Source organism: Melanotaenia boesemani, chromosome 3 (genome assembly GCF_017639745.1).
Source record: "Melanotaenia boesemani isolate fMelBoe1 chromosome 3, fMelBoe1.pri, whole genome shotgun sequence".
In the NCBI taxonomy this organism is placed as follows: Eukaryota; Metazoa; Chordata; class Actinopteri; order Atheriniformes; family Melanotaeniidae; genus Melanotaenia; species Melanotaenia boesemani.
Window position 1 is genome coordinate 7,264,474 of NC_055684.1, and position 14,570 is coordinate 7,279,043.

General features: G+C 39.9%; 1 protein-coding gene across 2 annotated transcripts in view; it reads left to right on the forward strand.

The window, feature by feature from the left end:
• LOC121636354 (copine-9-like) overlaps positions 1–14,570 on the forward strand; it is a 194,949-nt gene that overhangs the window by 95,115 nt on the left and 85,264 nt on the right. For both annotated transcript variants that reach the window (XM_041979806.1, XM_041979807.1), the window contains 3 exons: positions 8,790–8,829; positions 9,997–9,999; positions 11,150–11,226. In XM_041979806.1, the coding sequence (XP_041835740.1) occupies positions 8,790–8,829; positions 9,997–9,999; positions 11,150–11,226 (120 nt within the window). The remainder of the gene's footprint in view (positions 1–8,789; positions 8,830–9,996; positions 10,000–11,149; positions 11,227–14,570) is intronic.

Genomic DNA, 14,570 nt, shown 5'->3' on the forward strand with positions numbered 1-14,570 from the left:
AATCAATTTGATGAGCTTTTCCTTGCGTCGTGGTGGGAGGTAGTTGACTGATGAGATCTGAGACAATGGAGAAGGGGGGGCACATTGCTGCATGTTGAGACTGGATGATTCACGGGCTACCGAGAGTCCCGGCTCGGCAGCCCAGTCTCGTTTCCCTGCTGCTCTCTGGTCCGTCGACACCCTCTGGACAGATGCCCCTCTTGCCCACACTTAAAGCAATGTCTGCAGGAGTCACCCATCTGAGCTTCTTGACACCCCCTACAACCTCTGGGCCGGCTACGGCTGGGTGTAAACTTTTTCTCTGCCGAGCTAGCTTGTGAGGCTTCCACTGTTTGCAACATCAACTTTTTAATTTCTAGAACTTCCGCCTTGAGCGCTTCTATTGGGTCTGTCTCTGTCTTGAGTCCCTGACTTTTCTTACTCTTCCCCCCTGTTTCACGACTAACAGTGTCCACTGCTGCTGCTGAGACATCAGGTGGATACACCTCTGCCTGCACTTCACTGACTTTTAAGGGCTTGTTTATGATTGTCTTTCTCAGTTTCTGCTGTCTTTCCTGCTCTAAATTTGCTGCCTCACTGATTCGTTCAATTAACACCTCATCTGTGACAGTCCGATTGCTGAGATACGGCTTGAGCTGGAACTTAACCGCATCACTGTAAAGACCAGTCTCAATGGAGCGTAGGAATTTTCTCTGAATTAGCTCCGTACTAAAATGCTCACCTTCCTCACCTGCGTCATCGTCACAGAATTTTCTCATTAACTTCTCTTTCAGTTCGATTGCTCTGAATAAGAAATTCTGCGCTGACTCCTTTGGATCTTGTGTCATGTTCATCAGACGATGCAGAAGGTCGGAGGAGGAGTCCACTTTGAAATGACCCTTGAGTATGGTTTTGAGGGTGTGCAGCGTCAGCTCTCGCTTTATTTCCAACATCTCTCTCAGATGAAGACCCGGGCTAACAGCACGTGTGACTGCTTCGATGATCTCCGCTTCTCCATGTCCTTTCCGCTGCCCCGCCTCAATCTGGTTTATGAGACTCGTGTAGGATAATTTGTCCTTTTGACCAGCTTCTCCTATCTGTCCAATTATCCGGAACTCCCGCCTCAGTGTCACCTCAGGCAGTCGGGTTGGTGCTGTGTTGGTAGTCCCTAAGTCCTCTTGCTTTGTGGCCATAATGGCAGGCGCCGTGTCTCCTCCTGCAGCTTGTGTCTTCTGCTTGATCTTTTCCTCCAACGCCCCAATTTCCTCTTCCATCTGCTGCTGTAACTTCTGGTACTGCAGTCTCAACTTCTGTAACTCCCTTGTCTCCTGAACTACAATCTCAGCCTCCACTTCCCCTGGTGCGGGCTTTAGAGAGGCCAGGTAGGACAGTACATTCTGCAGATACAGCTGATATGACTCTGGAGAATCTTCACCCTCCTCGATTTCATCTAACGTTGTCTCCGCCAGCCTGATGAGGTTGCGTCTTGTTTTGCTGGCAAACCCCCCAACAGGTGCGCTACACTTTAGATGCTCACACAGGGAAATGAGCAGCTTCTCCTCCAACGTCAGCAGTATCTTGCTTACTTCGTCCCTTGCTTCCTCCATGGCCATCGTCTGCTTTGCCTGTCCACACTTCTATGCGACTGGGCCGTGGGCTGAATCAACCATCCTCTGCTACCAAAATATGTAGCGTGGCACAGAGTGAAGCTGTCCTCCACTACACATTTAACTTTTTCAAAGTCTTTATTTTTGTTCTGCAAAGAGCAAAAAAAAAATGTGTTTTAACATTAAGTTCGCCACATACACTTCTAACTTCTCACTCAAGTGTCTGTGTTCTCATTCTCTGGGTGTCTTCCCGCTTTTAACCAAAAAAATCATGAACTTCTGCATACAGATCTACACAAATAATCATGTCTGCTGCATCACTTTTCAAACCAGTGTCACTCTACATTTAATATGAACTTGTTCCTAAAATACACAGTCAGCTAATCATATTAACCAAACATTGTTTAACCAACCAACTCAATCATACTGTGCATCTATTTTAAGTACTTGTTTATGTGTCTATGAATTACTCCCGAGCTGTACCGGCTCATCGTTTTTACTTCCTAATCTCCCGCTCGCTTGCTTATGGTAACTAGGCGACCAGACTTACTAGTAGCTAACCGTTTTTAGCATGTACGTTCATGAACAACATAACGGTCATACACCGTAACACACAAAACCGGAACATATACACACACTTAACATACTCATCAATCAATTACACAGTTCCCACTTTCCCTTCTTACCTGCAAAGAGCAAAAAAAATGTGTTTTAACATTAAGTTCGCCACATACACTTCTAACTTCTCACTCAAGTGTCTGTGTTCTCATTCTCTGGGTGTCTTCCCGCGAGACTTCCCTTATCAATAAAACACAGCGTAGCGAACTCGCCCTCTGCTGGTCGGAGTAGGTACTGTATACTGATGCTGACTAAACTGTTCTTAGACAATAAACCAACCTTTCTTTGTAACAAAAAAAAACAATTTTTATCACACTCTGAACATGAATAGATACTAACTGTTAATTAAGTCGTTTGCAAATAATAAGGATCTATGTACATGAACCCACTGATGTCTCTGTATACCACACTTGACGGTTCTGTATACCACACTTTCAGTAACGGGTAATCTAACTAATTACTCTTTTTATTGTTACAATGCTGTTACTGTTACTGAGGATAACACGCTAATCTTGCAGACAAACCGGGTCCACACCTTTAATCGTGGATTTTTCACTCTATTTAAACCAGGCGATCAGCTGGAAGACCCGTTCAGATCCAACGGCTTGTTCTGCGAGATCGCCTCTTTGAACCACATGGGTGGAACAAACGATCAGAGTTGGTTTTCCGGGAGACTTGAAAATGTTCCAACCTGATAATGTTGATGTGTGACTCTTTATTTGTTCAGTAGATAACTTCACATTTATGTGATTCTTTAAACAGCGTCTGCTGATTTTATTTATCTTTTCAGCTGCTTTAGGCAGCAAAGTTATGCTCCAGTGCAGCTAACCGTCCTTTTGCAGACTACAACCTGAAGGAACTGTGCATTAGGGCTGGGCGATTAATCAAATTTTAATCACAATTACGATCTAAATTTTCAACAATAATAAAAAATTAAATGATCCGATTATTTTTGTCCTTCGCAGTTTCCTCTTGTGCTGTTTTCAGTTGCAAATGAGCGCAGCTGGCATTGCAGCGCTCTGCTGCAGACTCCTCCCACAGCCCTGTCTGCAAACAGCTCGCCAGTTAAGGGCTGGACACACGGGGGCGATGTCGCTCCTTCTCCATCATTTTCTATGGAACATGCGTGATGAGGTGAAAATCGCTGCCCTCCTCCAGCCAAGCGACAGGCAACATTTGTGCATGTGAAATGTTGCGCTTGTTCACGCAGACCTGCACACGGGGGCTTGCAATGCAACACAAGAAAATAGAAAAATGTTCAATTTTTGTGAGTCACGACCAAATAATGTACCAACTTCCAGAGACACAGAGACAAACGTTATTAACAAACAGAACTTTTTTCTCAATTAACACAGTGAACAAGCCGGGATTTCAGAAACTCATCACCACTTTGGACAAGCTGCATCGCTGCCATCTCATCTCCATGTTAGTGGAGTGTTTCTCCTGTCCTGGATGATGAGTGTGGTGAGGGTGTTGTGAAGGACGTGGCTACAGTCCAATGTTTCATCACCACTACAGACCTGTGGTCAAGCCGCACCATGAAGCTGTATATAAATGTCCTGCTACATTTTATTGATGCGGATTTCAACTTGAAAACAAAATGTCTTCAGACTAATTTTTTCCAGATCACACTGGGCAGAACATAGCTGCTGGTCTGAGACAAACAAAAGCTATGGGGACCTGGTGGTAAGAAACTAGTCTGTATTACTACAAACAAGGCTTCAAATGTCCCACCTCCCTCCTCACTCTCTGTCTTTCTCTAATCGTGTTAAATAATCGAGATCTCAATTTCAGTCAAAATAATCAACAGACATCATGTTTCTCTCAAAGAGACAAAAGACAAGAACGTTATGAGAAATGTTCATCATATTCAGAAACGTTTTTTCATGGTGGCTGTAAGCAGTTAGAATCACGAGAAGCTCCTCTCCTGAGGAGGAGACGGAGACACGACTTCCAGCAGCCTGAGATTAGTGTCCATGACTTTTCTATTAGTAATTTATTCCATTAGGTTTTCTTTTCAATCATTCAGATCTAATATTCAGTTTTATTCAATTTTTGTGAATAAATGAGCACACACCTCATTTCTCAAAGGAATGTTAATGTAATGGATCTGAAATTCTGTTAAATGGAACGTATTTGAACATTTAAAAAAAAAAAGTATCAATGGTTACTTTTCCGAGTAAATGATTACTTATATACTTATAATGTTGTAACAATGCCATTACTTTTTTACAAGAAGTAACTAGTAACTATCTGTTTCATATAACAGAACCTTGAACACAATAATGCTTAGCTAATGCAAGTAAACACAGACGTTTAGCAGTTTGAAAAAGTTTTATTCATTTTTAAAATTTTTTTTAATTGATCTCTTAACGTGTCATTTATATTTATATTATATTTATAAGTGCACAAAGTAAAGAATTATCGGCTATTGTCCAAATAAAAAACTACTAAAACATTAATTGTGGGCATATATAGGCTACTTATTGAGGATTTTATTCATACATCGTTAGATTGATAACAGGGAACTGTCTCCGTGATCTTCCACCTTTGACTCTGGTTTAAAGGCTGCCAAACAGCATCTCACAAGTGAGGCTTTTGATCGCAACCTCCGAAAAGTTTCTTTTTTTTTCATTAGATCTTCTCCTCTCCATGGTTTGACTTCACTGGGCGAGGCCTCTGGAATAATCATGAATAATTAAGGACGTAACAAGTAAATGATGATGGATTTCAGGCGCCGCTTTTTCAAGGCCCAATCATTCCTATGCTGGGACCATTCAGAACGTTTCATGAATCACACGTGGATCCAATCGTAAGATCATGTGATCAGATGTGCGCTCATTTCCACATTCGTTTGATAAATGAGGGCCAATGTGTGCACACACTACAAGCCACAAGTTAATGCCTGGTGTAAGTCCTCGTTACCACAGTCCTTAGGAAACGGTTTGGTCCCTGAAGAAAAGCAGTGAGACGGCCTTATGCCCAGATCTTTGCAACAAGGTCTTGTGGTCTCTAAAAGAAGGATACTGGTTGTTTCTTTGTTGTCCATCTAGTGTTAGCAGCTGATCGCACTACAGCTTTAGGAAGAAGTCTGTCAAAACAAAGAATAAGTCCTTTGCAGGCTCTGTGCAGCCACAAGAAAGAGGGACAGGGAGAGGGACTGGTGTCTTCTGGCAGACCATGCTGGTCCTGGAGGAAGAACAACATGAGATTATCATTCAGAGCATGTCTTGTCCTTTGAAATTAGGAGAGCAAGAAGTGTATTACCCTCTTCTCCTTAGAGAAAGAAGTGTGTAAACTGTATTCACACAGCAATACGGGCCGGCCAGGAATTCTAAAAACAGAAAAATCCCATCTTCCTTTAGTTTGGTTTGTAATCTCACTGAACTTTACTCAAGCTGATCAAACTTTACAACAAAGGCTCACTAGGGGGGGCATTCCCCAAAACAACTATTAACCAAGAAGAAAGAAGAAAATCTGGCTAATTGACTGGCTAGGACTGAAAATGGCTTGTTCGCCACAAGCAAACGATGGAGCAACAACAAAATTCTGCAGTCTGGTTTCTGTTTTTACCAGAATTTAGCCAGTATGAGCAGCAGAGACAGCCAGCGATTCACCATGTTGATCTACGTCACTTCCTGTCTTTGTTTCACTGGATGTCTGTTTGTTTTCACACTGTGAGTGAACCACACCAGAGTTCACTTGCAAGCCAAATGAGACCCCTGGTTTTTATGTGGACCAGAGTTTGCTCATTTGGACAGCAGCAGAATGCAAATGAGAGTTCATGATACTCCAGACAACCCATACTATCTGTGGAAGGGGGCCAAACAGCACCAGTGTGGATGCGCTCTGAGAAATCTTAGGTGTTTCCTTTGTGAAGTTGAGGTATGGCTAACTGGAAAGAAAGCTACTCCAGCAAAACTGATTTTCAGAGTGAATGAGTAGTTTAACCCACAAATGCCTCCTGAAAGTTAAGAAACTGTCGTTTAAAAGCAGGAAAGCAAAACAATGCAGAGATGCCAGGCTTCAGATTCCCTCTTCCACACAATCTTCTTGTTTTGATAAAACAAACAAGCATTGCTGTTTCATGCTCCATAAAGCATCAGTAAAAACAGAAGCTACTGATGCCACCGTGCTCCTGAGAGGTGCTTTAGGTTTACTAAGTTTCATTGTTTGAATTTGAATCAACGATAGACAGAAACACTCCTGACATAATAAGCTAGCGGGACAGCTCAGTGCAGTTCTTGCAGATGATCTAGTTTGAGTACATCCTGACTCTTCTGCCACCCTTGTTATTTACCTCCATGTCAAATATGTGGCTCTGAGAAGTTAAGAGAGATGTGAAAACAGGTAAAAAGATGTTGAACTGGTTGTTGAGCTCCGTTCTCCATCCTCTCAGTAGGCTCAAATAGAGGAGTAAAATTCATAGTGGGATTAGGGACTAAACGGCACAGAGTCTGTGTAATGTTATTCAACATTAGTGGGACATTAGTGGATTTACTTGGTCCAACATGAACCAAATCCTTTTTAAACAAACCCCTGGTGACATCTCTAAACACAAAGTCTTGGGGGAAAGAAGCTTTAAGAAAAAAAGAACAATACATCCACTAGGGACAGAAAGACTTAAGTTGCATACTTATCTCCAAGGTTTTATGTTTCAGTGCTGTCTGTTTGCATAATTTATTTTATATTTTCCTAACTTGAGACTCACCTAAACTATAAATCATAAAGGGGTAAAGTTATTGCATAAAATCAAAAATCATGTCACATGTTAGTGGCCATTTTTGTTGTACTCCATAACATTTCATGCTACATACATATATCTATATCTATCTATATCTATCTATCTATATATATATATATATATATATATATATATATACACTACCGTTCAAAAGTCACTTCCCTAGTGAATCCCATGGCAAAGTGACCCCAAACTTTTGAACTGTAGTGTATATATATATATATGGGCTGTCAAATTATTTAAAATTTTAATCAGATTAATCACAGCTTTGAAATTAATCATGATTAATCACAAATTTCAAATCATTTCAAAATGATTCATCACCATTCACAAGTTTTTATATGCCTGAAATTTGGCTGTTTTACTGCATTGTATCAACAGAAAGAGCCCATGCTACAAATATCTACTGTTAACTGACCTTTCCTTGGGTAAATATCAGATCAGTCCAAGGGTCAGTAAATGCAGCATGTAGTGTACTTTTATATGTTTTTCTAAATCATCTCTACCATGTTCTAGATTATAAAGCATAATTCATATATTATCATCTCACCAACTGTCTCCATGGTGATAATATCTGCCATAAAACCAGCAGATGTGATGATGAAGTTAAACAGCCAACATTGATAAAGAAACTCTAATAAAACTGATGATCTGGATAAAAACAGTTCTCCTTTTATCATTGAAGTGTAAGCATGTGTGCAGCAGTGATAAAAGTCCTGCAGCAGCATTACCCAAGGTAAACAACTGTTGATAAAATAAATCATTGGCTGTTTGTTTTACACGTTTTTCTTCACTTTTTAAACTATTTTCCTGGTCAGTGCTCCTGTCTGGTCCCCATCAGAACTTTTCTAGACCTGCCCCTGTAAAGCTGAAATATAAATCCTTTCCATAGCTACATCCTTTCGTTAGTTACTGTGTTAGAGAAGGTCCTACCAACAACAACACTTTGGGGTAAATATGTGATGTTGTGAACCATGAACCGCTAGTTTCCTCCTTCTCAGCTGAACGATAAAAAAACACCACGAGAGAAAAGCTGATCAGCTGGTCACTGACAGCTGTCGCTGCACAGAGACGACCAGCTAGAGCAGACTCGTTGGTGTAAAATGCAGCTGAACTGTTGCAAGTTTAAAAAATAATGCAGAAGAAGTGCAGGTATGGAACCCTCTCACCGGACAAGTGTGTTAAAATACCCCCATTCTCCACGGAGGCGATGTCCACAGGTTGCTAGCGATTGGCTGTCTTAAAAGTCACTTAATGATGTAATCATCTAATTTGCATAATCATCCTGGTACATATTGTTGTGATGGATGCTGCTGTGGAGAGGGATGTCGTGGGAAAGGCAAAAATTGATGAAAATACAACCTAAAAGTGTTTAGAACAGAAAAAATTTAAAAATAAAAAATAAATAGAAATTCTTTGGCTAATATTTATTTTGTTTTTTAGTTTAATTTTATTAAGTGTAGTTTGTTTTTTAATTAGGAGTCAGCAACATGTCACAACACTTTTAACTTTCTGGTCATGAAACAGAGGAGAACTGCTGATGATACTGCGTGAGGACCAAGCTTCCTCTGAGTGCTTTTGGACGGGGGAGAGGTCTGCACAGCACCCACTCCTCATTGAGAAGAATAACTACATTCATTCACGTCAGTCTCCAAAAGCCTCCAATAACACCAGAAAACCTTTCTAGATTTGTCGCTAGTCGATTTCTTTTAAATAGAATTGCTAGAGGGGTCTGAAACGTTGTTTTAGCAAAGCTCTGACTATATATATATATATATATATATATATATATACCTTGTAAGAAAATTCATTAAAGTATGTTATGTTTTGTTTAATCTTAGGTATAATGTGGATACCAGGAGCTCCAACCTTTCCAAACATGTAAGTACTTTTTTAAAATACATATCTTGTTTTACACATGTGCTGATGTAGGGAGCTCAACTCGACTCGCTTAAAAAAAACAAAAAACAAAGGAAAACCTTTCCTGTGTTTCTGGCTCGAACTTTAGGGCTTAGCTTATTTGTGCTGACTTCTCACAGTTCAATTTGGTTTGTAAATATTTTAGTTATTCAATACATTTTTTCAACACTTAATTTTTGTGTTTTAAACTAATGGGGCTCTTTTCTTTTTTCCATTTAATCTAGAGTATTATGCATTTACAAGCAAAAATGCCAAAGAATGGTTTGAAATCTGCAAATCACACTGACCTCATTTGGTATTAAAGTTAACCATTTACTAGATGGAGCTTCTGCTGTTCATAGTGTTGGTGGACGTAGATGATCTGATAGTTTTATCTGCATATGTCGAACTGGACCCACACAGAACCTATCTATCTATCTATCTATCTATCTATCTATCTATCTATCTATCTATCTATCTATCTATCTATCTATCTATCTATCTATCTATCTATCTATCTATCTATCTATCTATCTATCTATCTATCTATCTATCTATCTATCTATCTATCTATCTATCTATCTATCCATACATTCATCAGAAAAGTGAGGGAACAGCAACAAACATGATAAAACTAGAGAAAATAATATTACCAGTAGAAACTGGAACCTTGTTTCAAACAGTGTTTTAATAATATCAGATACTTAAGTGCTCATTTTAGTTAAATTGTTTACTTAAAGTAGCTTAAAATGCACCATATGCAGGATCCAAGACAGTCACTGTCATGTATTGAGAACATTTGAATTGTAGACATAGTATTTCCTGTAACTTGTTTTTCTTTTCTTTTGTTTTCTTTGTGACTGATTTTATAGATTTTTGTGCAGAGGGATGATTTTTAGTTTTTATTTTCACAATTAACCATAAATGCATAGAGGAATAGAGCATTTGGTGAGAAGATAAAAAGATTGTTGTGCTGGATGGCATTTCAAAAGCTGTGCTGAACGACTAAAATAACTAAAACAACATTTCTGTTTTTATTTGGTCATATTGAGATAATTAACATATCAACTCAAGTTGTTTCCATTGTTTTTTCAGCTTCTTCTCTAACTTGTGTCTCCCTTTCCTAACTGCTTCCCATCTGATGAGCAGAAGGTAAGCCAATATGCCTTCACATCCTCTTAAATCATTTCTCCCTGCAATGAACATGTTTCTAAAAAATCTTTGGGCTGTCAAACCTAGGTGACATCTCATAATGTTTGATTCTGTTTCCATTTTACATCAAAGTCAAGTAAAGGCCCATTTATGCTTGATGCAGAAGACGGATAAGCAGAAAAAAAAGAGGAGGAGGAGGAGGAAGAAGAGGAGGTTTAGGAGGGAGGAACTGACTTAACAATTACGGCAACTCAAAAGACACATGGAAATATATGGATGGTGACCTATGAAAACATTTTAAAGGGACGTGGCAATTTACGTACGTAAGGGAACATAAATGGGCCTTAAGTCACACTTCTGGACAGATAACACACCATATGGGTCATATTAGGAAAATCTGCACCTATGGAATACAATGGAATGACTGGAATTGATTTAGATTCAGATAACCAGGAACAGAGATGTAGTGGAGAATGCTGGTGGGGAAGTAATTATCAGAAGAGTTTGTACAGATGAGTTGTGAAGAACTAAGTAGAACCAGGTATAATTTACAAAGCTCTTCAGAGGCTGTAAGCCGGTGGTACCTCTCATAGGCACTGGTCTGGAAGTGGTGAACAAACCCTTTCCTGGGCTGAGAGATAAGATAGCTAGCTTTGGGGTTGGCCGACCTCTCCTCATGTTGTATAGCTTTTCTGGAAAAGTCTGCCTTGAAAATGTTTTCTTTTTTTTTTTTTTTTATTACGTCCGAGACCAAGTCTCCTCCTCTGTCAGCCACTGTGGCCAAGGTCAAGAATGTTCAGGTTCAGGATTCATAAGGCGGGAAAGCTGCTAGCTGTTGACAGATTTGCAGACAATCTGGCTAGGGACCGGGGCTTCTGCTTAAGAAGAGAGAAGTACAGCTGAAACTGATAAACTGAAAGTCAAACTACAAACAGTGAGTGCAGATCAATGATGGGAATGTTACATTTCTTCCATATACTATTACTTTCAGGATAGTTACAGTTCTCACATTGCTCCACAGCAATTTTTACTTTGGATTTTTATATTTCAATCAAAGATTTTTATTTACTGAAAAGGAAGCACATCAAGTGATGGAGCTCATTAGAATAAAACTCTATTAAAGATGGCGATCTTTCTGCACCTTGTACAGGACTTTCTGGGTCAGATGTTCTGCACTTTGGGAGAGATCATCGGTTCTCCTGGTGGCAGACTGGAGAGAACACTATCGTAAGTACAACATGCACACAAACATGTTAGAGGAGATATAAACCAGCAGCTTATAAGATCTCAGTCATTAGAAACAGGGATAGTTTCTCTCTTTTGAAGCAGCAGTTTACACACAACTCCAGGGTGTACCTGCCTCTCACCTGCTAAAATGCTGGGTTAGGCTCCAGCTTCCCTGTGACCCGTGATGGACAAAGTGGTACAGAGAATGAATGAATGAAGGAATGAATTAATGATTTCACACTTTTCCGAAACCAGAGCGAAAGGAGTGAAATAAGATTTATATTTAGAGTAGATTAATTTCATGCATGTTAGAAAGAAAAAGTTATAGCATATACATGTGCAGGACTCTAAATTAACATCCACTAACCCATGAAAAATAGGTTAAGATTCAGTTTGGTGGTTTTATATATTTGGTAAAAGCTTTAACAGTCAACACCACACAGCTCTGCTGGTTGCAGCAGAGTCCTGTTTCTGCTTCACCACTGCTGGGTAAAGTTAAGGGAGCTAACACTGAAGCCACAGCTTCACCCAGAAGTAATCACCTCTTCTCCGCCTCCCGAGCTTGGTGCAGAAGCGGAAAGCTTAGCAGCTGTTTCTATCTGAGTTTTCACAGATAGTGGAGGCAACAGACCAGAGCAGCGCTGTTACTAAACCGTAGAAATGTTGCTTCAGGAGCAAAAAGACCAGATAGACAGATGAGGAAAATAACTGGTTGTTGCTCAATGCTCTGTGGGTGCGGGTAGCTCACGTAGCATAGCAGGCGACCCTTAAAGCAAGACCCGTCTCATCTACCTGAACAATAAAGGACACCAGAGCCCACACAATTTTAAACACTTGTTTATTGAATACATACAATATACAAATAACATTTGTATATCCAGTATACTCTGATACACAGTGTACAATTTACATTTTGGAGATAAAGTATTCTTTTTCATCCCATTATTGATAACGTCATGATGACATAACGACTAAAGGCTGTTTAATACGCTGTGAGAAGTGAGAACTTTTTTCTTGTTCTTGAGGCCACGAGAACAAAATGACGTTATTTTACTCTCACGGATGTGAATAGGGACAGTTCTTGTCACATCAGCAGAACAGAACTTTCTTCTCGTGGGGCTCCGAGACGTATTGTGTGATTGGTCAGACTTTTGAGGTGGGCGTTGTTAACGCAGAAAAGAATAAAGTGGAAAGTTGTGGCTTCTGCATTTCCCCTGATGAGCGGTTGAGCGAATAGTTTTAATGAACAGCTGATGGAGTTTGTGAGAAAGTTCGTAAATGTAAACAACACGTGGGATTTAAAAACACAGACACCACCGCTTGCACACTGTCCCCCTGCCACGGGTTTCTTGTTAAATTTAAAATAACCTGGTCAGCTGTCCATTGCACTTAAAAACACAGACATCCCCCCTGCAGTTATCCCCACCCTGTCGCAGGCAAAGCTTCTTGTGGAGGATGAAATGATCGGACCAACATGAACTTTTTTCTTGCTCTTGTGGCCTTGAGAACAAGAACAAAGTTCTCGTTTTTTGCAGAGTATGTAACAAGCCTTTTTAAAAGAGCCGACTAGTCAACTTAAAAAATCACCTAAAATGCCCATTCTGAAGATAGATAGATAGATAGATAGATAGATAGATAGATAGATAGATAGATAGATAGATAGATAAACATAAACAGCTTTTATATAAGCTAACAGTGTCAAGAAGGAGACATTTCTCCTATTATTTGTAGATGATTGCACACATTAATAAAAACCGAAGTGGAATTAAAACGCTCTTCATGTAAGTAGTTAAAAACCTACCAATCATAGTCAGCCCCACCAGGGTGAAAAACACCCCACTTAATAATAACTTTAAACTCATTCCTCTACACTGAGACTCTTATGTTTGTCAAAACTGATTAAGCTGCTCCTCCTGCACTCTCATTAATCTTTGTTGAAGCTTGCCGAGCATTTCCTAATGCAGACAGCTTGTCAATGAGAGGGAGAGGCTCGGATGCCCCCGAATGCTGGCGTTGACTTCCAGCAGCATTCCTTCAGTGTGTGTAGAAATGTTAGCTGTGTTCACTTGAGTGAAGCCATATTACTGGTGTGTGTTATTTCCCGAAGAAGTAAAGTAAATGGGCATTAGAGCAGGATTTTTATTATTTGGTTGCATAAAAAAAGAATTAATCTCTGAGATATTTATTGCTGAGTTATCATTTGCACCATTATTGCAGCTTTGGTATCAGATATTTGATCTGTGTTGTATCATATATGTGTACAAGTGTTAAAAGTAGCAGGACAGATAATGAGAGCTTGTACCTTTAAGAAGGTACTAATACCAATGGTGCAAATATTTGGGACCTGTACCGTGCAAAATGTGTGATCACTCTTGTGTCTTGGCAAGAAGATGTTTGCAGCAACCTTTATGTTCTCTAATAAATGAGTAAGAACTGATTTGGGAAAGATTTTACTGTCACCACACCATTACACCATCAGCAGCAAAGAAGCATTGACCCAAGGCAGTATAGATCCATGCTTTTAAGATGCTGCGCTTGTTAGACATGCACACGGGGGGTTGCAGTGCGACACAAGAAAATAGAAAAATGTTCAATTTTATGTCGCTGTCACATGGCACTACAACCAACCAGCAAGGGCTTTATTGACTGACAAATGAGCTGAGAGCAGGCTAGACAGTGCAGTCTGCAAACACTTTCAACATGGAGGAACAGATCATTTTCACTGTGTCTGACTTTCCCATACTTTATAATACCTTACACAAAGGTTATAGTGATGTAAATAAAAGGCAGCTGCGTGGCTCCAGGGTGAATTTGTCCGAACGAAGGTCCTAGATTTATCTGGATCAGCTTTGGGGTCTGCCATCAAATGATGATATTCTGCATGCTGTTTCCTTGTTTGTAAAATAGGATGAACCCAGGATTGTCTTTCTGTTTTGTACAATAGAGTCAACAATAAGATTTCTGTCAAGTCGAGCGAAGTCTTTTGATTCTTTATCCGTCATGCCTTGTCTGTAATGGACTGCTTTGAAAATGTCAGAATTTTCTCCAATATCATCACCAATCAAATTTCTTTGAGGGAAGCATTTGGTGAGTGCGATGCTACCATTGCTGCTGTTTGTCGCACCCTGTGTGTTCGGTTTCACCTCGGTGGTGTTGAGTTTTTCCCTGTCGCTGTCGTTGGTTGCCTCCTGTGTGTCGAGCCCATTAAAGTGTTCACTTACTGCCATCTGATTTGCTGATTAGATATTTCTGTTAAAGGTGTCATCACCTGCTCTTTTTATGTATCCACTGTCCTCTAAGTGTCTTTAAATACTTTTTGAAAACTTGTTACACACACACACACA